The sequence below is a fragment of the Sesamum indicum genome, linkage group LG9 (assembly GCF_026168435.1).
Source record: "Sesamum indicum cultivar Baizhima isolate 11 linkage group LG9, ASM2616843v1, whole genome shotgun sequence".
NCBI classification, from domain to species: Eukaryota; Viridiplantae; Streptophyta; class Magnoliopsida; order Lamiales; family Pedaliaceae; genus Sesamum; species Sesamum indicum.
In genome coordinates this window covers 3,353,028-3,380,221 of record NC_142665.1, presented here as the reverse complement: position 1 = coordinate 3,380,221, position 27,194 = coordinate 3,353,028, and the positions used below count along the sequence as shown (strand labels likewise).

The window sequence follows — 27,194 nt, the reverse complement described above, 5'->3', positions numbered from 1 at the left end:
AATGATCCATAGTTGCGGTGACCATGACAAAACAAATTACTTTTTATTTTAAATATTATAATAAATTAATATTATTTATTAAAATGAAAATATAAAATTTTAAAATTTGATAACGATTAATCAATATTTCTTATAATTTTAATCGTGATTAAAGTATTTATTATAATTTTTAATTATAATTAATTTCTGTCCTGCCTGCAAAAATAATGAAAATATTAATTAGTTGTTGTGCAGTAGTTGTTAATTTGTATTATTCACAATTTTTACTTTTGATTAAGGTTATTATAAAACATGATCTAAAATTATATAATTCTTCTAATACATATAAGGTTAATGAATTTGCTAAAGATAGTGAAAAAGAAATGGATAAAAGCAAAGAAAATAGTGAAAAAGGAGGGAAAAGCTCCAAGAAAATCATAATTTTATTTATTTATTTATTTTACTGATGAAGGGAGTTGAATTTAAAAAAAAACAAAAACAAAAAGTTAGAGCTAATAATTTGAAACAATTAATTCCAATATTAAGTGGATTAAAACCCACTATATATAATGAAGGAGAAAATAATTTAAACTCAGATGTCAAATTATTTGAATTTCGCTATAACATGAAATTATTAAAATAAAATGAAATAAATCAAAAACCCTTAATTACTCCCTAAATCGGAATGCATTTTTTTTACGTCAGCAATGAAGTTTTTTTTCTAAAAAAATCTTATAAATTAAAAAATAATATATGAACTTATAATCCCTTTAAAAAAGTATATATGAAGTATCAACTTATTATTAAAATATTAATGAACTCCTTCAAATTTACCATATTGATTATAAAACTTTTTATTATTAACATTTTATAAACTCCATATAATTAAACCTATTTTATCCAAATGCTTCAAGTGTATATCTTTAAAATGAGATTTAACATCTTATATATAAACTCTGACGTCTTATTTAAAATATCTTAATTATTTTCATAAAATACAATAAAACACTCAGAAAATAAATCCAAACACTATCATAAGCTCTGAAATATATGATAAAATCAATATTTTGAAAAAAAAAAAAAGCTTATGAATTTAGCTCTAGACGTTGAAAATTTATCTAAATTTGATTTGAGCAATCGAATTTCAAGTATGATATTTGTCATTTTTCCTAAATTATATCAATCACGACTTAAAATGTATAATACTTGTTATATAATTTGTTGGATTTGATTAAATCCGAATCAAATTAGAATTTGGGACGCCATATTCATGCATAAAGCTAAGATTATGATGATTTATCACCAAAACAGATATTCATGCAGTATGATATTAGTTAGTCAGAAACTCAACTAAGACAACTAATGCAAGAAAAAAACATAAATAAAAAAATAATTAATGCAAATGATATGTCAAAGTTTAGGATGAACATCACAATAATGGGGGCTGGGTGATGAGATGAGGTACGTACATAAGTGGGCGAACGAGAAGAGGGCGCGTGTGGTGGCTCATCATTGGGAGGAATGAATTATGATTTGAATTTGTGTACCTGTATCTGCATGCTCATGCTGCTGCGTACAAGTGTGTGAACGGTTGCTAGCGGCGGCGATGGAGGCTGCCGGCCTGCCTTTCCAACCCCATCTGCACTCGCATTAATTCCTTATAACCCTTTCTTTCTTCATTTATTATTGTTGTTGACTATTTAATTAGCTGCCTATACTCATTTATTCTAATAAAATCAGGCTTCCATGAGGATCTGAATTCCCCACAGTTTTACATTGATTCTTGACAATTATCAATTGGCCCTCTGTCGGAAACCAAATAATCCTTGCAAAATAAATCTGACCAGAATTTGGCTCTCCATCGGATCATAAAAAAGTTACAAAAAATCTGTGTTAAAAGGTAACTATAAAATATTAATTTCATCAATAATGTAATGACAATAATTATTTAGTATCAAATATTATGTTTCAAGGGAATATTGACAAAAATTTACTATTTAAAAAACTCTTATCTAAAATTAATTACACGTATAGCTACAGGTTACTGGGGAAGACACATCTCCCACCAATTTATTGGTACAGCTTAATGTAATTAATAATTATTATGACTAACGTAGTAAAAGGAATATTTGGTCAAAAAATTTGTAAATTCTTTAATGTTTGTATTAGAGTATTTTAAATCATATTTGAATAGTTGTATATATGTTTCAAATGATTTAGAATTATTTAATTTATATTTGAAGTATTTTTAGTAACATTGTGATCGATTTTAAATTCATTAATATTAAATTATTTAAAATTCTTTTTCAAATCCCACATTCGAATCTAAATACTTTCATCAAAATGAAGCTTAATTAAGACGGCTTCTGGCAAAAGATTTGAATTTAAGGAAGAATTTGAAGTAAAAATATTTCAAATGACTCCAAATTGAATAAATTTTAAAATCGATTACAATACCACAAAATATATATAATTTAAAGTAAAAGTTGAAGAATTTGAAACTTTATGTGTAATATAACTTTATTCAAATAAATTTAATGAATTTATCATTATAAATTTAAAATTTTTAAATAAGATCCATCCATCCAAGACACCATAAAATAATTTGAATAGTACATGAGAACGTTTCTATTAGTGTTTTTGGGATGTATTGTATGAATGCCTACTCCTTCATCTGTTCGTCTAAATGATTGCCCATTAACAGTCATGAACTTATCAAAAATTAAATTAATTAAAAAAATATGATCTTATTATATGGAAAAAATAAAACAGAACCAGATTATTAAAATATGTACATACATGACACTTAACAAAAATATTGCTCCTATTTTATCATATAAGTATTATAATTACCCCCCCCCCCAAAAAAAAAATCATAACCTCATCTCTAGTCCTAATTTGGTGGTTTTGTTTCGAATTAAATTTTTTATTTTAATTTATATTATATTATTATTTTTTATATACATACGCGACGTGTATATATATATAATTTACATTATTATTTTTATATAAGAACTTTTTTTGCATATATTTTCTATTTTATTTTACATAAACATGCAACAGGATATGTATAAATAATTTGCCATCAATTTTATTAATATATATATATAAATAGAACAAAAAATACAATAAAAAATTCAATTCATCCATAACCATATCCAAATAATTAACAATGTAGATCAACATAATATTGTTACTGAAAAGTCAGAACAAAATCTGCAATTTGGGCAGTCAACTTTGAGATATTTAGGGTGGGGATGGAGTCTGGTATGAAGAGAATACTAGACTTTCAACTTTACAGGCAACCCAAAAATAATTAAATAAAATCAAAATTCTCTCATATTTTATTCTTCACAAATAATACACGTGGTCCCTATTAATTGGATCTTTCCTTCCAAATCACCAACAATTGACTCTCTCCCCATTCACCCGCAGATTATAATCCCTATAACGCTATACCCCCCCACCCCCCCATAAACCACTATATATATATATATATATATATATATATATATTAGGCTACGCAGAGTAATGTATGTAAGGTTAAGGTTCACCGCTGGGTGGCAGATACTCTTTCTGTATACATACACTTGCTGTCTAACTTAGCTTCTGCCACCTCCAACATGCACTCTTTCTTCTTCTTCTTCTCATCTATCCCAACTCCATTTCTTCATCAGATTATGCCCATCATCTTTATAGTTTCTTTGCTGCTTGTGCTTGGATCACTTCTATTCCTCCTTCAATGGAAATGGTGTCAGCCCACACTACACAAACACCGCCTTCCTCCCGGTTCCATGGGCTGGCCTTACGTAGGGGAAACCCTCAAGCTCTACACTCAACACCCCAACACCTTCTTTTCCGTCAGGCGGAAAAGGTAATTTAACTTACAGATTGCGCACCAACACCAATTCATATACCAACTAGTTTTGTAGCATGGTGTTTGGCTTGTTAGACTAAGTTTAAACGATTACAGTGTACCGTTGCTAACAGTTATAACTTATCGTCGCACTTTCCTCGGCGTTGTTGTTTGGTTTTTCTGCCAGGTATGGTAACATATTCAAGAGCCACATATTGGGGTGCCCTTGCGTGATGATTGCGAGCCCGGAAGCAGCAAAGGTAGTTCTGGTGAGCAAAGCCCATCTCTTCAGGCCGACGTATCCGCCGAGTAAGATGAAAATGATAGGACCGGAGGCGCTCTTCTTCCACCAAGGTGATTACCATTTGATGCTCAAGAAGTTGGTTCAGGCCTCGTTTTCGCCCTCCGCGATTAGAGGATCGGTGCCCGCAATCGAAAATATAGTCCTCAGCTTCCTCCCCGTTTGGGACAACAGTACCACTCTTATATGCACTTTGCAAGAGATGAAAAAGGTAAGTAAAGTAAGGGATTGTTTGAATAAGCTGTAGCGATATTTGTAAATTTTACTATAACAAAAATTACAGAATATTTGATAACAAAAGTGAAAAAGTGGAAACAAAAACTAACTATGATTATGGTTTGGAAAAGAAAGTTCAATATTTATAATTTTACAAATAAATTGAAAAAGTTGGTAGAGAGAAGCATATATATAGCTTTTGATTCAAATGAATTTAGTTTAAGAAGTTCAAATGCATAAACGATAAATCAAACTACTTTTTTTTTTTTTTAATTTATTTTCGACAAAAAACTGATAATCACTTAAGTTACATGATCTACGAGGGGTCTTTGATTTTTGTTTGTTTTTCAGTATGCTTTTGAGGTGGCTATGATTTCAGCGTTTGGTGACAACCCAGAACCAGAAACGGAAGGAATCAGATGTTTGTACCAAAACTTAGAGAAAGGCTACAATTCAATGCCTTTGGATTTTCCGGCTACTCCATTCCACAAAGCAATGAAGGTAAAGTACTCATGTAGTGTACATATTGGATTTGTGGATTAATTGTCTCAACCCTGACAACAAAGTCTTTCAATATTGACAAATGACCATCTCTATGTTTTTTAATTTGTCCTAAAATACATGATATGTATACGTATACGTGTACATGAGTTACGCCGGCCAAGTCCTTTATTTTAAATTCATAGAATTTTATAATATATTATTTCAGTACTTCACATATATTCGTTACAAATAACGTGGATTTTATAAGGCGTAGCATGCATATTTGAAATGAATATTTAACGTTGTCGTTTAGTGATGATTTACCTAAAGGAATGCGAGATATATTCTCATAATTGGCGTATAAATCGAGTGGTTGGTGATGTTTATGAACGAAATAGGCGAGGAAGGCATTGGATGAGACGTTGAGGAGATTAATAGAGAAGAGAAGAGGAAGTGGGGAAGCCGGAAAAGGGTTATTGGGAATTTTGTTGGCAGCTCAGAAGCAGAAGCTGAATCAATTGAGTGATTCTCAAGTAGCAGATAACATTATAGGAGTAATATTTGCGGCTCATGATACAACGGCAAGCGTCCTCACTTGGCTGCTCAAATACTTGCATGATAATCCCAATGTCTTGGAAGCTGTCCAGGTAAGTAAATACTTCATATGCTCCATTAACAATCACATTAGTTACCACGTTTATTCTATGTTCTGTTTAGAAAATTCTGATGTCAGTGTTTTAGATGACGGGATATTTTTACAGAATCGATAATATGCAGAACGTTTTGAGATGGCCCATTGAATTTTCAAATCCAAATAATATTCTATTTTTTATTTGATTTAATATTCAAATATATAAAGATTACGTCATTTATGTTTTTTCTAAAAAAATACACAATGATATGTATATGTTAAATAAAATAGAATATTTAAATTGGAACGGAAATTCCACTCTAATGTTTCATTGCGTATATTTCCTATCAAAAATATACATTGAAGTTGCATACCACGTTTTTTTATTATGTAAAAGAGATTTACCTATATATACAAGGAGGAAAAGCTAGTAAAACATGTCGAATACAATCTCATTTCAGGAAATATTTTTTTCTTTACATATATTTATCTATAATTTTTTTTACCAAAATATATATTTTAGTACGTACTTTATAAAGAGCATAGCACACTCTCTCTGATCATTGCATTTTAATTATTCATATTTTACATATTACATTAATTATAATTATTATAAATCAAAAAATTCTTTACATCTCAATTAGATTGAGAAATAATTCCCCTAATTTATAGTTTTTTTTACACAAATTATCCATGTATTTTATAATTGTGCACACACCCATCATAAACGTCGAAATTATTTACATAAATTATCCCTATTTCTTAAAAATATTACAGATCCACCCTCCAAAACAATTACCATCATTATACAAACTATTTATATTTTTTTTAAAGTAGTTTATAACGATATAAATAACAAAAAATAATTTAAATAAACAGAGAATAAAAACCACTCTCGACCTAACATTTCTGGTCTTCCCGACGACGTGCTTAATTCCTTATATTTACTTTTGACTCCTATAATCGGTCTTTGGATAAGTATATATAGTTGTGATGTCTGATTTCACATCAATCTTAATGTTTGAAGTTTTTACCATGACAAGATTAAGTAAATGTATGACAGAGGGAGCAAGAGGGAATTCGACGCAAACTACAACTACAAGACAAACGGGGGCTTACGTGGGATGATACCCGACATATGTCGCTGACTAGCAGGGTACCTCTTTTTCTCTTTCCTCATTTTTTACATGCTTTACTATTTTATTTCTCCTCTGATTAACACAACAATTGACAAAACCCTCCCATTTTCTTGTACAAAAGTACATCATTTCATATAAAATATTAAAACACAATATAAAAAAATATCTTGAAAAGTTAAAATGCAACAAGCATTTATTCTATTTATAAAATTATAGATACACTATTTTGAAATTGTAGATATATTACAGGGATTGTACCTATAACTTTACAAGTAATGAAGAAGAATTGTCTATATAATAATTTTACTTATGTACTTTTACGTATTGTGATGTAATTAGGTGATTCAAGAGACGTTACGGAGTGCTAGCATTCTATCCTTCACGTTCAGAGAAGCAGTGGAAGACGTGGAATTCCAAGGTTATGTCATCCCCAAAGGTTGGAAGGTTCTCCCTCTCTTCAGAAGCATTCACCATTCTTCTGATTTCTTCCCCCAACCAGAAAAATTCGACCCTTCAAGATTTGAGGTATAGACGACGCTCTAAATTACCAAGTTCATTTGATTTGGTTTGGAACAAAAATTAAGACAGGAAGAAAAGAAGTGGTCACGAGTAGGAAAATGTTTGTGAAATTGAACTCTTGTCACTGTGAGCAAAGATTCTCGGAGTGGGACAGTTCATCTATCCTTGTGTTTGAAAAATATAAGGTTGTCAATGTTTCAATAATCTAGGTGCCCTCCACCCCACCCCCATCTCTGTCCATCATTATTATTCAGTCTTCCCTCATCTTTGGGCCTTTTCCTACTCCCATGACAAAAATCTTTTCAAACTTATCAGCCCACGTGAGCTCCTCTTGTAGGTTAGCTCCCTCTATACCCGACTAATAGCATTCTACCATCTGTCAAAACATTGCCAAATATAAACTTATCTCTGTAATTCTCTTTGAAAAAAAAAACAAGCTCCTTGTCTCTCGCAACAAACCGTCACACTTAATAATTTTTTTAAAAGTTGAGGAGATTTCATCCAACCAACCACAAATGGAGTTTGGTGCATGTTTGCATGTATGTGCGTGTAGATACATATGTATATATTTTATTCACATATGCAATCGGTACAGGTGCCTCCCAGACCTAACACGTATATGCCATTTGGAAATGGGGTGCATTCTTGTCCTGGATCTGAACTGGCTAAACTTGAGATGCTCGTCTTCCTTCACCATCTCACTACCACTTACAGGTACATTTTTTGCTTTTATCTATTATTTTATGCTTACACTGTTGAACTCAGCCCAACTCGTCTAGCACCATTGAATTCTATAAAATTAGATGTATAAGAGCCCGACTTACATGTGAATCTCGTTGTCATTCATTTATAAAAAGAAAAAATATCATAAACAGAATTTGTACATATAAAAAATATAATTAGATAGTAGAAAGATTTACTATATATGTACACGTGCAGGGATTCTGAATGGGGCTATATGGGAATCAAATCTTACTAGTAAGGAGTGTAGTGTAGATAGGGTTAGGACCATTGAGTTTAGAGTGTCCTTGGGAGGTAGAAATTAATCAGTGGTCCTCCAGAGGACAAAACTGGTGTTGAAAACTTCAAATTTTGGTTGAGAGGATTTTATTTGGAGGGTAGGAAAAAATTTTATGATCACTCACAATAGTCAACAACAGCTGCTACCTATCTTGTATTGTGTGCATACAGGTGGCGCCAATGCACCACTCCACCTCCAAATTTTAGACTCTGCTCATCTTTTGAGCCATTAATGGCATGACTATGCACTCACATTCCTGAGGCTACGAGGGGATGAGACTCAACCCACAGTCTGTTTTAGACCTGGAAAAATTGAAATTGTTATGTTGATATCAGATTTGGTCGAATTTAATTAATGAGAGAGTAAGAATGATACATTTATTATATGATTGGTCACTTTTCCTGAAAAATATATCAATAATATATATATATATATGTATATACCCTGGACGAATTAATTATTTAAATTAATGTTTGATATATCAGATGGAAAGTGATGGGGGAGGGAGATGCAATACAATATGGCCCATTTCCTGTGCCTAAAGGAGGACTGCCGATTCAAGTCTGTCGAAATGAGTAACAAAAATACTTACCTACTTCTCAATACTCCAAACACTAAGCACAAAATAAATATATCTATCTATATATATAGAAGCACCGAAAAGAGAAAGAAAAAAAAAAAAAAAAAGTGGGAACAAAAGTGTTCCCATTAATGACATTTCCTTCCCAATTATCATTTTCTTTTCTTTATTTTAATTTCTTGTATTTTTTTTTTTTTTTGTACAATCTTCCGTTGTGTAAAATTTAAAACTCTTGACTGCGTAGAGTCTTAATTTCTTGTTTTTTCTTTTTTTCATTTTTTGATCTTGTAATTTGACTGGAGTTTGTATTGATGGTTGTACGGACAAATTTCATTTCGTCCAAAAAAATATTGTTGCAAGTAGCATTACACGTCGTAGTTGTAAGAAAATTTCGCATGAATTATAAAAAACAAATTTCAAGACCAAATAAAAAAATATCGGGAAGGCAATGATCTATTTATCTCCATTGATATGTATGTAAATGATGTATGTGTGCCTTAGAAGCAAGTTGGAGGAGATCAAATCTGTGTGGCAATAGATACGGATGCCAGTAACTGTCGCCCCCTCTTACAAGATTCTTGTTTCTTGTTTGCTGTAATAAATAAATAAATGATATTAGCTTTTTTCATTTTAAATGTGTGTGGGTGCGTTCAGTCAAAATGTGCTTGTTGGGAGGCCACGTTTACACAGCCTAAAGCACATTTTGTTAGAGTATATGTGGGATGGGTTTTGTCTGAGATCTTGCAAACATCCAGCTGGCCCTGGTACTCATTGTTTTGTCAGTTGTTATGTGGTTAAAGGTAGTTAAGTACGATAATGTCTGTCATTACAGTTTAAAAATTATTGTAACAAATTAATACATGCTGCACTTTAAAATCTGTGGTAAATTTTTAAATTATTTTCTACAAATTTCCCGATACGGGGATTCAAGTGCAAATTTGAAAACTTTCTTTGGAAAAACAGTAATTTTGTATTTTAACAGGGGTTCTAAGTGTGATTAACCTTTTTTTACAAGATCGGTGATGATTTTTAATTGTTGGGTCAAACCTATTGGGCCTTTCTCATAAAAGGAGTGGACCAACTGAAGCAAACCTTGTGGCCCACGAGCCAGAGTATTAAAGCGTTACTAGTTACTTGGGCCCAACTAGTGAACGACCTGCTAATAGTGGGCTGGGAGTCCTAGTCGTACCCTGCAGGAGAAAGAATAGTGAAGCCCAGCCCAATTAGACCAAAGCCCTCCAGGAAGACACATTGCGTCCTCTTAATAAGAAATCACCAAGTCGGGTACCCAAAAAAATAAAATATTTCCTATAAAATTTAAAAATTATGATAAATAAATATTATTTACATTAGTCGAACAAAACTATTGTGAATATAGTTAATAAATATTTGACAGAATTCTAGTTATTTCATTATTTTTAATAATGATTAATAGTCATTGCTGGTTGTATTAATCAGTGCACGTTACAATTTTTTACCTTTACACATAATAAATAAGTATAAAAAATATTTTTTTTTAAATTTTGCAGTAGAAATGAATGAAATATACGGATAAGATTAAACTAGAAAGTAATACAAATTAAAGCCTCAAACCGTTTATTTCATAATGAATGGGAGTACTACTATATGATGTGATATAGAGCCAAGAAACATATTCCAAATAACACATTTTGCAGTTTTAAGATATACCTACTTTCTTCACCAACTTGTCAGTTGCCATTATATAATAATACTTTGGGATAATTACATTGTTTTCGAAATTTTATGTAATTATATCTTAATCTTTTTACAATTTTAAAAATATTAAATTTAACAAAAAAAATTCTACATTTTATCAAAAAAATTAATTAGATTATTTTTAAATAATTTAAGAAGATATATATATATATATATATATATTGGGTGATGTATGTTTTGATGAGGGGTGGATGATGAAGTAGTGATGAGGTTGTGGTGTAGGGTATAAAAACAGAGTGTAAAGAGATTGGCAGGAGGCCACAACCTATCCTCTTGTGGCCAAGATTCAAACAGCGATGTAAACCTTGAATTTCCCGCTCAAACGTTGGCGCAGCAGAACCCAACACCGCCAGATGTCCTGTTCGACGTGGATGAAGACCCCTTGTACATCCAACACGTGGACGCCCAGACCAACCCACCTGTCTCCACCCTCCTCCACACATCCCTAGCGCTTTCCAGAACACGCCAAACTCATTTATTAATCAAATCTTCCCCCAAACACACACACACAAGATTGATTGTTCCTTCTGTCAACCGCTGTATATCCAAACACCCTAAAAACACGCACTGGCTAATTAATCACTTGTACCATAAGCTACCGACTCAAGAACTACTACTGTTTCTTTCTTGTTTATCTTATACATATACATATATATATACTTTTAATATACATGGAGATTGAGATGGAGATTTCCACCGCGTATGATGAAGGATGCCGTACCCCGGAGCGCGGAATCCCGGTGAGGTCTGCGCCGCCTCCACCGCCGAGAAAGAAGCCCCTACGAGACTGCGCGGGAGGGAAGAGGGAAGCGCCCAAGAACGGCTACTTTGTGCCTCCTGACCTAGAGCAGCTCTTCGCGGTGCGGCCGAGGCCTGAAGCTTGTGCTTAGGATACTGATCCATCCTTTTTGAGTTGGACATGCATATTTGCATGATCTGTTGCTGGATTATTATTCTCTTGTTGTGTGGTTTGTAGGCCGCAATACGTCAACGTTTTTCCTCTTGTTGGGACGGGGATGTTGATGATGTATATGGTCAATTTTGTACATTTTCAAACTTCATTTCAATTTTCATACTTGTTAGCTTCCACCTTGCCATTTTTTATTCCGGGTTTTCTTGTTTCTTTTATTTTAATTAATATATTTACGAATTTTTATTTTTCATAATACGGAATGGGTTTTTTATTTTTTAATTGTAGATTAATCATGTGAATTATATGTAATAAAATTCTAAACGAAGCATATATGTGTTTGATAAAATTCTAAACGAAGCATATATACTCTTGAAAATCCAGACATCGCCACCGCGCACGAGGCCTTGTTGGTAAAAATAAAAATGTAGTGGTTGTGTATTGATAAGAAGTCGAGGTAAATTAAATTAAATTTTTATTTTTAAGATAAATTGGATTATACACAGACGGTTTACCATCCAATGGAAGTTCTTGTTAGAGATAAAATGAGCTACTCATTTCAAGAATAGCATTATAAATTTTGAGAAAGTGGAACCAAATAATATTAGAAAAGACGCATCAAATGTGTTTTGGATTGCCGCAAAATAATTTTCAAAAATAGATTGAAGGGAGTGCATTTATAGAAGTAGATTGGGATTGAATGGATGGGCTCATTGCAAAAAAGTATTTATAAAATGTTAAACATTTTTTCGGAAAAGAACGCCTGATCAGTTTGTCGGAAAAATGCATTTTTAGAAGATAACTTTGATAAGAATAACATTTTATTTACGTATATATTAGAATAATTAATATAATTGAACTTCCAAGTACCAAACGAAAATTTACACACAAAATTCGGTTTTCTTTTTAATTATTTTTTATAATTCCTTGGAAGCAATGCCAAATCCCTCTAAGGGCAAGCCAACCTTTTTATCTTGCTTGAGTTGGAACTACGAACAATTCTTTTTTTCCATCATTTCCAAACTATTGAAGTCAAGAAATTATAGTGTCCCCTTACGTACAAGAGCCTTCAAACACGAAGAAAAATGACAATTGTCTCTATTAAAATTATAGATCATCACCGGAGCAGGTCCTAGCCTATTTATCTCTAAACCTTCAGTTTCACTTGGATGGCTCAAGCTCACTTGTGATCTTGGCCCATTTGGCTGGCTCCAGCTCGCTCCTACTGGCCCACTGCCCTGATCGGTCTTTGACCCATTTAATAAGTACTTAACCCTAAAGCCCCAACCCTATTCTCAATCTGTCTTTTTATTTCTCCTTCTTTTCCCTCCTTCTCTAGTTCTTCTCTCTTCATTCTTTGAAACTTACCTTCCATCGCCTCTTTTCCTCCCTTCTCTTCAATTTAGAACCACTATAAATTTAAATGTGGTTTCTGGTTGTTGATAACAAAGAAATTTGCTATCTTCCTCTTCCTCCATTCTTCTACCCGATTAAAGTGTTCTGTATGAGTCCTAAGTTTTTTAGGAAACTTTTGTGGTTTCAGAAAAGGGGCCTGTGTGCCAAGGTTTTCACGATTGGTTTGAGCAACCGTGAGTTTGACTGTCGATCTTTGTGACCGTGGGCCCTTCAGCGGATCTGGCTCTCTGAGCCTTTTATATGTTTACTCTTTATTGTTCTATATACTTGTATAGTTAGATCTGCAATTGTTTATATATATTCTTGTAAATCTGTCTTGTAAATTTTTGGTCTGTAATTTAAGGGTTCAAAATCCACCATTATTCTGTAATAGTTTGAAATAGGGTTTTGTGTTGAAGGGTTCACTTAAAAAAAGACAGAATTTGGCACGGTAATGGCAACAGTTCCAAAGCCTGTTCCACCTTGGATCAGTCTTTGGAATGCATAAAAAATGTTCATTGAAACATGACGTCATGTTCAACCTTTTTTTTGGGTTTTAAATTTAGAGCAGTCAAACCGTTCCTAGATGAGTTCCAAAAAAGATGATTACTAAATGCGTTCCAAATACCGTTTTAAAATAGTAATAGTAAATGATTGAAACTCTATATTAGAATTAGGAACAGTCCCTACCCAACGGTTCCTATATGTGTTGCAATGGATGTCCCAAAAATGACAGTTTGAAAATATATTTCAAAAAATGAGGTACAATTTGGAACGATTTTGGTATACCCTTAATCAAATATGTGAAAAACAGTTCTAAATTATCAGTTTATTTAAAAAGCTATGTGTTTCTAAAACCGTTCCAACACCCAGTGCAAATTGCAACGATTTTTTGAATTATTTTTTTTGTATTACTGAAACCGTTCCAAATGAAATACAACGTCTATATTTCAATGGTCGAGTTGACCGTTCCTAAGACTATCTCAAGTGCCGCCCTAAAGTCGAAATTAACGGTTATTTTTTAACGGCTAGATATGTGTTCCTATATCCGTTCCAAAGATCGTTCCAAAATTTTCTATATAAATGTGTTCCTCTCTTTCCATTTAATCTCACTATCTTCTTTCATTCTTCTTATTTTTTCTCTATTTTCTCAATTTCTCTCAAATTTTTTTAATCTCACCATCCTACTAATATTTATTTACTCTTGTTCGTGAATTCTGTCTCTAATTTTCATTGATATTTGAAGTTATTTTGATTAGGTAACAACTTTAACCCTTTATTTGTTAATTGATTATACTTGTTGTAATTCTATTAATTACATTTAATGTTACAATGATATATATATATATATATATTAAGTTTTTGCGCTTTTTTCTTCCATTGAGAATATTGTGATATAAACTTGTGTTGTTATATTCAACAATTTTTAAATAAAGTTATAATAAAATTTAATAACTAAAAATAAAGCATGTGCATGAAAGACAAAAATTACGTGAGGGTGTTTTTACTTTATTTTGAAAATGACGGGGTAATTATTTATTTTTTCATTATAAAGGTTTTTTTTTTCATTTTAGATAATTTTTTATATCAAGTAAATTGCATTTAATTTCATGAAAAAGGAATCTAAAGTTTAAGTGAGTTTACTAATGTCATAATCCATGTGGGGTCTTATAAAACTAAAAATGGTTATTTATTTTAAGGTCATTATCATTTTCTAGCTAGTATGTAATTGTGCACTCAATATGGTTTGAAATAAGTTTTAGGAAGACAAAAGATCATACAAGAATTTCTCCCAAGAAAGAATGGATGTTTGTGAGTGTTTGGGCTCAAACCTCTCAACATAGATAACATCCACTTGGGCTTGTTAATCGGCAGCTATAACCCTATTTCAATTCAAACTCAAGTATAAATATTTTTAATTGTTACTTAGATATTATACCCCAATCTTATTTGCAAAATATTCATCGGGTTTTATTCATGCTATATTCAGAATAATTGGGCTCAATTTGGGTTTTACCCAAGTTAAAATTAATGAAAAATTATACATGCTTTTTTACTTTTTAATATATATAATGATATTACTAGAACGCATTACTAAATTAATTTATTAAAAATATTTTAATAAATTTGTGGCCGATAAAATAAATTAAAAACTATTCAAATTTGAAACATGTGAAATTGAACGTCATTTGGAATATAAATAATGATCTTAACTTTGTTCAAATAATAGACCATTATTAATCTATTTTACAATCATAAAAAATATAAGCACTTAATTTAATGGATATGGGTTCGGGTCTGTGTATTAACTATTATAATGAATCTGAATCTAAATATTAACTATTATAACGAGTCCAATTTGGATATTACCCGTCCATTAACAAACCTATGTTCACTGAATTCATACAATAAGTAGCTTTTATTCTACCAGTACCATCATAGGACTCGTCCCTTTTAATTCTTAACCCTTTCTTTTATTTTGTTGAAAAAATGAATTTTATAGAAAGAAATGGGCCAAATAAGTCGTAAGGTACAAGGCAGCCATGACGCAGCGCATCAACTTGGCTCGGGTCAGCTTAGTCGTGACCACGGCCCAGTTGGTGCCAATTAGCACATAGTCAGTAAATATTAGACATAGGGTGGGTTGGTAATGGTAATTGGTAGGGACGAAGAGCATTTTACCCTGAAATATAAGTGGAGGGTTGAGGAGAGTGAGTGTAGCATGTTACGACGGATTTGTACTGTGAATTCAATTTATAGTGGTTGCAGTGGAGTGCGTGTAAGGCACATGGTCTGCATGTGGGCCTCCAGATGCTTTCTATTCTCATTCACATGCCCCACCCCTACCCTTACCCTTACCCTTACCCCTCCACCATCTTCCCAATTTTTATCACTAATTGCAACTACTTATTATAAATAATAATATAATCAACTTTATATTTTTTATTGTATTTATGTGCATCTCTCTACAACTAATTAGTAGAAACCTGCTGGAATTATTTCAATTCATGGGTGACGGGATATACTAAATTTACTAATAAAAAGATAAAAATAATCCATCACAAAAGGCAGAATACCACCTATAGAGACAAACATCCTCGAATAGGGTCCCGCTTTGGTGACTCTATATCTGATTCGTTGATCGTTTGATATTTTTTAGTTCAAAATCATGCCACGTGATCCAAATAAGTGGGTACATTTTGGCCCTACATACATCCATCTATTTTATTTATTAGTATATTATATTTTCATCCGACTTCGAACTCACTTAAGTGTCAGAAGATCTTTGTTGGGAGCCATCCGACGAGCCCGTTATCTTCTCTTTTCTTAGGTTCTTGAAACTTCTTATTCGGACTACCCTTGGAACGAACTCGATCTTCTGTCCGGATCAATCAGCATAAATACTAAAATTTTGTAGTTGTATTCTATTAATTATTTTCGGCCTAGTTCAAAGTACAAATAAATATATTGGTTTGTTTGTCAATAAAATGATTACTGTGGAGGAGCTGTAGTTGGGAAGTGAGGCTTAAGCTGCCATACAATTTAAAAGAAGGTATAGCTTTTCGTATAACGGTAAAAGTAATGGGTCCAACGACAATTGGTGACAACACAATCGAAACAGATTCTCTAGCTACTACATAATTTCAAACATTTTGAATTAATTATACAATCACTATTACCCATATATAATTCCTTGTAAATGGCTTAATAATTCCAAATTTAATATCTTTTTATTATGTTTGAAATAAGTTTTTATCTATAAATATATATTTCAAAGATCCATATAACTTAAAATAATAAGTAATGCTTAAAAAAAATAATGAAAGATAAATAAAACTTTTACCTCTTTACAATAATTATTTTTTATTTCAAATAGTGATACCAGAGTTAGAACAACTTAAATTGTATAACATATCCTTTCACGTTCAAATTTTGCACATAAAATCTTTATATATCTCTTTATCGAGCGTATTTCCTGCACATGACATCTTTCTTTCATAAATAGGTGACAATGAGATTCGAACTCTTTTGTTTGGTTGATATGAGTCTGCTAAATTTCAATAACTATAAATATTTTTGATAAATTTAACAGAAAATATTGCAGTATTCAGTTCAATTACCAATTAAAAATATATTAGCATATCCCAAAAATAAAGTTTGATGTCTACAATTTAAAATGGAACTTAACATGAAAACTAAATATGATTAGTGAATTAACAACATAAATTATGTACATATCTAATGCAATATTTGATTTAGAAATTATTCTTGGACAAAACAAATATATATGTCAAAAAGTGTCATGAGACACATATGTCTGGTTATTATTAATATTTTTGTATCACTACGTTGAATATAATTTTCAAATCCCTTGACTCATTTTTCTTTTTATTTCTTTAATTTAAAAAAAAACTATATAATACTCTTTTAATATTAAAAAATACTTTTGATTTCCTTAACTTGTCGAATAATAATTTTCTTTATTTTTCTCACCATTTCCCTACCAAGTAGTACTTGTCTTGAAACAATAATAAACATTTTCAACTTTTTCGGCAAAACTCTCCGCATTGGTCAAACTAAGATTATGTTTGGTTAAATTTATTTAAAATATTTTATACGAAATTAGAATAAAATTTTAAAGTATTTGGACAAAATAGATTATAAAACTTATAAAACATTAAATATATTAATTTTGTAATTAATATAATCAAAACTGAAGGAGTATTTTAAATTTTTTAAAGTAAGTTGGAATGTTTTACGCCGGAAGAAATATGACCAGTCACTATGATTAATTACCATAATTAAATTAGCCACGACTACGGTTATCTCTGCAAGCATGACCAAAATATTGGTTACGGCTAAAAATTGTTTCAAATATTTTGGGCATAGGTGAAATCATGACGACTGTTAATTACCCGTGATCAAAATTTAAATTTTCTCATCAGATTTGTTTCACCATACAATATATAATTTCTGAATTTTAATTTCTTAAAATTTTTATTAGATACTTTTCAACATCAAACGCAATCTAAATAATGAGGAAATGAAAAGGGTTGAGAGCATACGTAAATAATGTAGAAGAGGAGAGGAATCTTGAAGGAGCAATTAATTAAAGTAATTAATGATTGTACGAAGCCACTAAGATCACATGCTCTTTATTGATACTCCCAAACATTATGAGTTTGAAATTTTTGGTGCTGCCCTCACTCCTCACTCCCTTCCCCTTGACTGGTCAAATATTCTCAATTCTGCAAAACTTACACTTGAGATGATTCCCAATCACTGCAATTCACATTTATTTTAGCCCTAATCATTCACCATCCCAAACTACAATGGGGACGTGGGAAAATTCAGTCCCTTGATCCATTTGTAAATGTCGAAAATAAACACTTATAATTAAAAAAAATTATATGACATTGCTTAAATTAAATTGATTTACTTCAAAAAATATAAGCAGCTCCGACCAATTTTTGTTATTTCACATTTTCGTTAGATATTTTCAAATACACTTTCGTTTCTATGCTAAAATCAATTAAAGAAAAACATTTTTAACATTAAAAATATGAGATTAATAATTGGAGATGGAGTTTTGGGGAAAAAAAGAAAAATAAAAAAACAGTGGGGCTATTATTTTTGTACAGTGAATAGAAGTGGATCACGTGGTGTTGTTCCGACTAAACACATTACTCTATGATTGTTTGATTTTTGAGTTTGAAATAAACCAAATACGATTATTAATATAAGTACAAATTCAGTAACGCAGGCGCCCAACACTCCCATGTGCACCTCTCTCTCTCTTACCCTTTTACTTATAATATGTACAAAAAGCCCATAATCTTTGTATGTGTGCTTTCAATATTTAAACTCATACATAACGTCGCTCATTTCACTAACAATTTGAGTTTAAATGCTTCGGCAAAAGTGAAAGTGTGGACATAACTCATTAATGCTAGTGGAAATCCATTTTTTGCTCGAGTTTTGTCGGGATTGATTATCATGATTAAAAATAAAAAATAGTTAAGATCATGATAAATACTGAATAATTAAGATTAAAATTTAAACTTTTTTATTGATTTATTTTATTATAATTTTTAGGTCTATAGAAATTGTTAAGACTCTGTCTAATAATTGAAATTTTCAGATGAGGTAGTCATTTATTATGGTATTGGAGGTAGATCAGATAAGACATCGAGGGTTTGAATCTCTTGCCATCAATTTATAAAAAAAAAATATTTTAATATACATAATTGCGTATAAAATTTAAGATATGATTATTTTTACCTAACAGTATTTTAAATGAGTAGTCATTAAAATGGGGGGGGGGGGGGGGAAATTTCAATATTTTTATAAGTGATGTGGGTTGCATATTCCACAGCCCTTTTATGAGTATATTCTACACTAGAGAGATTTAGAATCAAAACGGTACAGTTTTAAATTGTTAAAAATGAGAGGTGGTTTTGACCCAATCTGGAACTATGGGAGAAGGGTAAGAATAATAATTAAAAGGAGAACTGAAATTTAAAAAATAAAAATGAAAATAAAAATGTGAGGAATCATGAAATGATAGAAGACAGTGAAGGTACAATAGTTTAATGCGCACCGACCTACTGCTGCTCAAATGAAATCGAATTTCAACATCATTCCACTCTAATTCAAATCATTCTCACTTCTCTGACTTTACTATGTTCAAATATATTAGCCGTTTATATAACTGACTGTACATATTTGAATTAATGAATTTGAATTTAATTAAAAAATATAAAAGAATAATATTTTAAACGACAAAACATCCCTCATTAGTTGCAAATGAAAAGTTTGAAACTTCAAAAACCTTCTCTTCTCAGCGCGACGCCTTTTTAAGATAAAATCATGAAACCCATATAAGGTCAAAAGGAATAATACCTCGCGCAACGATACACTGATTGAGTCGCGAGCCGCATCACATATGGAAAATTTTTTCGAGATTTATCAATGTTCATCAAAATATAGTTTAATATTAATCAAAGTTTAAAGATTTGAAGTCAAAATTATCCAAACAATTTGGTTTTAGGAATTTGAAATTCGTAATTTTGAATAACCCAATTCAAATATCAACTTATTATAAGCTTTTGAAGTGAACAAAGAGCTCTCATTTCTTTCAATACTTGGTCACTAAGATTCATAAAATCTAAAATCCAAATTCAAATATATCGATAGGAATTGAAGAAACCATGTTTAATTTTAATTTTCGTCACATATATGCACGGGTGTGCCAATTTCAATCCTGTGACAAGCTAATTTAGCAATTTACTTCACCAATTTATCAATTTTCACGGACTAATCACTTTTTTTTTTCTAGAATTTTCAAAATTCTCATTTTTTATTCTCTCATCTATCAAGCACATGAAAAAATCCGCACGAGTTTTGAAAATTCCAACGGAAAAAAAATCCCTAATCTACAAAATTATTAAATTGATGGATTCAATTGTCAAATCAACTTTTTACACGACAAAAAAAATCGAAGACTCGTACATACATGTACAGGATGAAAATGTTATATTTAGTATTTCCTCTCATAAAAGTTGAAAATTCAAACATGCTTGAGATGAGGCAAAGGAAAACTTGTGCTTTTTCTGTTTCCTTTTTGGAGGGGGTATATTATAACAACAGGTACATTTATAACTTGCATTTCAGAGAAAGTTTGATTTGAATTTGTGAAGGAAATAAGTTACGTTTGATTTGAACTTGTGAGGGAGAGGCCCATGAAGTCGTATTTGTAAACAGTATATAAATACTTACATATGTAAATATATATATATATATTGTATTTATCCTATGAATAAGTTCACGCCGGGCTTTAATTTTTGAATCCCACAAGATGTGTGTGTATTTATCTTACTGAATATTAGTAATTTATTTTAACGAGCTTTTATTACATTGGATACGAATTTATGGTAATGTGAATTTATGAATGGAATTTATATACTTATCAATTTATAAGAAAAAAATAAAAATAAATAGACATTGTAGGCAGCATCAAAATCGTTGTTGGGTCCTATAAAAAAACCAGATCCAGCATAGAATTTGCCTGCAAATTATAAAGTAAGGCGCAAGGTCTGACGATTTTACTCAATCATCCACATGTGATGCTGCAACAGCAACAGTCGTCAACACTGGCAATTTGCACCACTCTCCCTCAACCTACTATAAATTGTCCCACCATCACCACTCCATCTCTCATGCTTACACCTCCCTCTCTCTCTCTCTCTCTCTCTCTCTAACACGCACACAAATACACATACAAGAAAACAAGAAAAGAACACCCTTGTTGGTTGCTAGGTGGTGCAATGGAGCACTATATGGACGAGAAGTGGAAGATAACGTCCAAGGATGATAAGAACAGCCATTGGCATAATTCCTCGTCAGGCAAGTCCTCGTCACTGCCGAGGAGCGTTTCCCAGAGGGGCTCGACCACAAAGTCACTCAAGAATCCTTTCAACCTGTCGAGGAGCGCTTCACAGAAGAGCGCATCGACCAAGTCGTCTCTGTCGAGGAGTTCATCGCAGAGGTGCTCGGAGTTCACGCGCAAGTGCAGCAGCCTGGCCAAGGAACAGAAAGCCAAGTTCTACATTGTGAAGAGGTGCATCACGATGCTGGTCAGCTGGAAGAAGAACGGCGACTCTTGATGATCACAAGTATGTCTGTCTGTCTGTCGATTGCTGCTGCTGCTGCTTAATTTGTTAATTGTTGTTATTGATGCTGTATTCTGGATGGGTGAGCACGAGGTGGATTTGTAACTGTAAACAAGTTTTGGTGCCATCCCCAGAGAGATCGAGAGAGAAAACAGCGGAAGTAATTCAGATCCTGATGAGTGAGTGTAACTAGCTAGCTACATTATTTCTATATTATGAGATTAAAAATGTAAGATATAGTATAAAATTGAGTGCAGATAGAACAATCCAAATCCAAATCCAAATCCAAATCCAAACGGGCCCTCTATTTCTTTCTACATTGTGCGTATCGAATTCAAATGCATTTGCTTACAGCTGGACTCTTGTTGGTAATGATGTGTGTGTGCTGAGATAGAGTTCATGTACAGTAGCTGTATTACAGAAACAATGGGAATCTGTACAAGTACCAAAAAGATGTTTTCGGAAAATTGAAAAAATATACCCACTTCTAATGTCAGATCTTTCGAAAAATATTAATTACTTTGATGGCATTGTATATGTTTCCCCATGGACTCAAATCATGAAACATGAACCCATATTCATCAGGTTTTTTCCACATTCAATAAAATCTGTTTAAAACGTTAATTGTTGGGTTGATAAATTCACCATTGTTAGGGTTAATATCATCTTACGAATCCTTGTGCCATCAACACATTAGATAAATTTGACGTCACTCTCCTCTTTAGATGTATTGGTTCAAACTCAGGTTATCTTCAATCTCTACCCCATTGCATTTTTTTTGTTTTTTTAAAAGCATCTTACCACTGTGAAATGATAAATGGGCCAAAAATAAAAACTTGAACCAAAAAAGTTCGTTGTCTCCTTATTTATTTTGGCCTGATTAATTTTTGAGTAAATTACAGCTGCTTTTTTAAAATTTAATATAATTATAAATAATTTATTATTATTTTAGAAATTACAAATACCCCATTAATTTTAATGTTAATCTAATGACAAACCCATTATGTTAGCTTCCATTAGATTCCATATAATTTTTAATTAAGTGGAACTGACCAAAATACTCTTTTACATTACAAATAAAAAATTTATGAACTAATACTCCCCATGGAATAGTTATTTTACCCATCCTAATTTTTTGTATTGTTTAAAAAAATTTCAAGAAGAGTAAAATAGTAATGTTCATCTCACCATATAGAGGCTACATAATTATTTTCTATTTGAGAAGGGTATTTGTAATTTTTGAACACCAATTCCATCCTTAATTTTATTATAAGTACAAAATTATCCTTGTATATATATATAACTTAACTATTTGATCACAAATCAGAAAGGTAATTTAGTATTTATGCTTTATATTAGTAATTATGGACAAAATAGACATTGCACATAGTTAAAAAAACAACCACCACCAGCTATATATATTTTACCCTTTTTTTTTTCATTCAAGAGACTATTTTTTTTACTAATTAAAACTTTCATGGTTGCTTTTGACTCACTATTTTTCTAAGTGATTGTTAGAACGAATATTTAATAAACCTATCTAACAATCAAATCTTTTAGATGAGATAATCATTTGTTAGAGATAATTCAAATAAGAGATTCTGAATTTAAATTTTATTATCATTCAATTATAAAATAAACATTTCACATATTTAAATAAAATGATCGTTTAAAAAAAATAAAATTGATACCAATGTTACTTAGGCTGCATAAATTGGTTGACATTAAAGAAGTTAAAGAATCCAAGGACATGTGATGTAATCTACCGTTCAGTTTGTGTACGAGAAAGTAATCCTTTATAGAGGGCTCGGCCTCAGGTGTTTACCAATTTGGAGCATAAGTACCAAGCTGAACAAGTAGATGTATATTTTCCATTTCCTTGTAAATCAATCCAAGCATCATCAAAATCATTCAAGTGATCCAATTTCAATGCCGAATGACTTTTCGATCCTTCCGATTTCATGGTTCAAAGTTGCAATAATATTGGATGATTGTTGTGTATCGAGATATTATTAGATGATAGAAAATAAAAGCATTAAGATACTCACAAAATTTTAAAGAATTAGTTGGATGATGTAAAAGATATAACTGTCATGAATTTCTCTTTAACATTATAGGCTTAATTCCGAATTTTATCTGGTATACATAGGAGTTGCAGTTTTTGTCTCTTAAAAATTGATTTGATAAATTAATCGTTAGATTTATATGATGTCTTTTGATGAAAATTTTTGAACCCGTTGAATTTTTTCACGTGCAGCTTAAAATTTGGGATCTTGAAATTGTATGACAAAAAGAAGTCCGCAATCCACAAGAATTAATAATTTAATTGACTAAATTACCATATCAACTTTTTACGAGACCAAGAGTCTCACACCTCTTATATATTTCGACACATAATCGAATTTTATTAGGATTCAAAATACAAAGTGGGTCGGACTCGACTAGTCTGGCCCAAGACTAAATTGGCCTAATAAGAAAAGTGGACCAGTCAAGCCCATGCCCGATCGGATTGGGCTGGTCCGAGGTCACAATATTTAGGATCAGTTTATACCAATGGTCCTGGATCACTTGATCTTAGACTGGACCTATGGTTCAAGTTAATGAGCCAATCCACTAGGGCCATATAATTTTTATTCTAATACATGTCATTTTTATTGTATTACTTTAAGTTGATTATATAAACGAATGAAACTAATATCCAAGAAGAGATATAGCGGAAGGAAAATCTTCTCACGACATCTTTATTTCTCATTTCGTTGTAACAGATGTAAAGGCAAAAATCCAATACAATTCCGGTTTCAGTCTTTTTTCGTCTCCCCCACACTCACCACGTCCGAAAACAAGCCGAAAAGGCAAAAACAAGAAGGGGTAAAGAACCAAAAAAAAAAAAAGAAAGAAAGAAAGAACTTCTGTTTGTATAATTTATGCATGCAAAGAACTGGAGCGGCTAAAAGACCAGTAGGAAATCAGCATCAACATTTGGGAAGATCAGAAGGTGGAGGAGGCAGCTTTTGGTTAGGCAGCTTCCCATCCAACACTATCCATGCCATTTTCAAACCCCAGCTCAGGTGGACTTCAAAATGACAGTGCATGAACCAAACACCTGTTTATATATTCAAGATATATTGTATTATTCTCAATGCAGCAGTTCTTGATGGAGGAAACGGAAATTTAGGAGTAACATTTAACTTTAAGACTATTGCAGGAGAAGCATAGGAGTAGAATTTCTATATGAAAAGCACGAACCTGGATTATCAGCCCGGAAACGGATGGCAGCCCACCCTCCCGACGGCACGCCGATAGTGTTTCTTTCCACAGGATCGACGAGGTTGAAGTTTGGAGGGTCCTTTTGAGGATCAAAGTTCCCGAATCCTTGGCCGACGACAAAAAAGTTGTAGCCATGGAGATGGAGAGGGTGGCTCTCCGCCCCTAGGATGCTGGTGTCCTGCAACACCACTTCCACGGTGGAGTTGAATGGAAGCACAACCAGTTTTGTGCCGTTGGCAACACCGGTGTTGTTCGGTGGGGTGCCCGTGTAGTTAAATGGCATAAGAGGAAAGCTTGGGAAATCAGTGTTGTAAACGCCGTTGGAACGTCTGGAAAAGTAGGCCTGGAGAAGTGCTGTTGTGGGGTTTGTGAAGGAGATGTTGTTGACAGATGCAGCAAATTTTGTGCCGTTAGGCCCTTGACAGGTTTGGTTTTTCGGACAGGGGCTGCTGCCAAGACCTACGGTAAAGAAGAACTTCTTGTCCACGGTTTGTGGCACGTTTGCAGGAAATCGAGCGTTTGCTAGACTTCGAAATTTGCTGCTGAAGTTTGCGACAAAAGAAGTTGCATTAATCGGTGGAAGGGTTGGGATTTGGAGACTGTTAATTGGAGCGTCGAGGGCCTTTTGAGAAGGGAGTTTGTATTCAAGAATACCAGCAACAGTGGTATTATCAAAGGTGCCTTGGCCAGTGAAGTAAGGCCGGGCCGCCATCAAGAATGTGCTGTTTGTGGGATTAGGCTTTGTCCTGAGCAAGACATTGGTGGTTTGTCCAGGTGCAATGACGAGAATATCTGTCTCGAATGGCTTTATGTAAATGGCATCGGCTTCAACAACGGTGAGCGTGTGGTTGGAAATACTGAAAAAGAGCTCATCATTGAGCGCAGCATTGATTAACCGAAGAAGATAAGTCTTTCCAGGCTTCACCTTCAGCTTGAAGGTTTCTGCAACAACAGAACTACAATAAGTTGGATCCAAATAGTGGAGTACTAGTCTTTTCCATATTTCAAGAACTAGCATAAAAATTACCATTAGCAGAACAATTGTACAATGGACCAGGCAATCCATTGATGGTGTATGCATCGGAGACGTTTGGTCCGCCTCCCGTCTGAAGAGCCTGGCTGATAACTGCCTCTGTATCAGCATTCCACCACTCTCCTGTAATATTTCATCATGCATGTTAATGATCACATTAAGCTTGTTCCAGAGACTAAACCGAACTCTTCATTTCATTAGGAAACAGGAATTATTTGATACTTAACCGAAGATGACTGGGACTTCTTTGTGGGGTTTGGGGAAGGGGTACGAAGCATTTTTCTTTGGGAGGATCACAATCGGTCCATAAAGAGTGGCTCTCAACCAGGAGATATGAGCATGCCAAAACAGAGTTCCTCTCTGGCCTATAATGGTGAAGTTATACACATAGCTCTGCCCACTTTGAATTGGGCACTGAGTCACGTATGCTGGTCCGTCCGCCCACCCGCTCTGCAGCTGCCTAATACCATGCCTGATTCGGTAATGCCAACAAATTCTTTCATGTAAGCATCGATTAAGTATACATGCAAAGAGTTAGCAATAGAATTCCTGCATATATGCAACGAGTAATTACCAGTGGATGCTAACATTGTTGGACACATTGTTAACCACCTTGATCACAACACGATCACCCTCCCTAGCAACAATACGAGGACCAGGAAACTTTCCGTTCACCGTAATAATGCTTTTTGTCTTGCATAATCTGGTGACGTTATGCAGCTGTATCTGCAAAACACATCATGCAAACGCGATCACAACTCAGCGATGCATCATTTAAACTAGGAATGCATGGACAACTAGTTATAGGGAGCAAAATAGTTACATTGAACTTGTAGTGCCGCGTCGTGCCTGATTGCTGAGCTGTACCAGTGCCGAAAAACAAAAAGACAGCGAGAAACAAAACCAAAAATATGGCTGATGGAAGAGTAGATGAGCCCATCAGTTCTGAATGTGGGACAAAGCTGGTTTTACTTGTTTCTGTGAAGAGATAGCTGTGGAATGCAGTGAGGATTGGACATCCTTATATACCAGATCCTATGTTGTAAGATTATAGACAAAGAAACTGTGATACTATACCAACTGTCTGTCCAACTGTCAACCTTAACTTTAATTAGCCTATGCCATGTCGCCAACCAATTATAACAAGAAACTATCATTTGATTGGACCTTTTCTCTAGCACTAATCTCTAGTTCTTTCCTTTTACACACATTAGACATATGCAACTAAAATGCCATATTTTTACATTTCTTGCAGGATCAAACTCCATTCTCTTGGGCTGCTTCTGGGACTGTTTCGACTTTGATTAGACGATAATATTCTAGTTTGGGAGAAAGTTGATGATTGTGCAACCTAGTTAGAGGGTGTCTGATTGAACTTTATAAACTTTTAAAAACGTCTAATTCTCTAAAAACATCTTACAGCATAGCATATCAGGCTGGACACCCATGCTTTCA

General features: G+C 32.8%; 3 protein-coding genes across 4 annotated transcripts; 2 read left to right on the top strand and 1 right to left on the bottom strand.

Moving 5' to 3' along the window:
- The first annotated feature begins 3,464 nt into the window (after positions 1–3,464).
- Positions 3,465–8,992, top strand: CYP707A2 (cytochrome P450, family 707, subfamily A, polypeptide 2). Of its 2 annotated transcripts, XR_016067365.1 has the most exons (9): positions 3,465–3,853; positions 4,023–4,347; positions 4,704–4,853; positions 5,234–5,482; positions 6,530–6,622; positions 6,945–7,130; positions 7,720–7,838; positions 8,316–8,507; positions 8,631–8,992. XR_016067365.1 is itself a non-coding variant. In XM_011091191.3 (8 exons), exons 1-8 carry the CDS (start codon positions 3,603–3,605, stop codon positions 8,722–8,724), a joined length of 1,467 nt encoding a protein of 488 aa, XP_011089493.1. In that variant the 5' UTR covers positions 3,465–3,602; the 3' UTR covers positions 8,725–8,992. The 2 variants fall into 2 exon arrangements, 1 of the variants encoding a protein (XP_011089493.1); XM_011091191.3 differs by lacking the exon at positions 8,316–8,507.
- Positions 8,993–20,809: 11,817 nt separating this feature from the next.
- LOC105170841 (small polypeptide DEVIL 18) lies at positions 20,810–21,811 on the top strand. The gene has a single exon (XM_088884618.1). The coding sequence runs from the start codon at positions 21,095–21,097 to the stop codon at positions 21,431–21,433; it is 339 nt and encodes a 112-aa protein (XP_088740744.1). The 5' UTR covers positions 20,810–21,094; the 3' UTR covers positions 21,434–21,811.
- Positions 21,812–24,150: 2,339 nt separating this feature from the next.
- On the bottom strand, positions 24,151–26,745 carry LOC105170430 (laccase-17). Its single transcript, XM_011091190.3, has 6 exons — positions 26,563–26,745; positions 26,314–26,465; positions 25,967–26,211; positions 25,734–25,862; positions 24,686–25,648; positions 24,151–24,542 (listed from the first exon to the last, which is right to left on the bottom strand). The coding sequence occupies exons 1-6, from the start codon at positions 26,677–26,679 to the stop codon at positions 24,412–24,414; spliced, it is 1,737 nt and encodes a 578-aa protein (XP_011089492.1). The 5' UTR covers positions 26,680–26,745; the 3' UTR covers positions 24,151–24,411.
- Between the last annotated feature and the right edge of the window lie 449 nt (positions 26,746–27,194).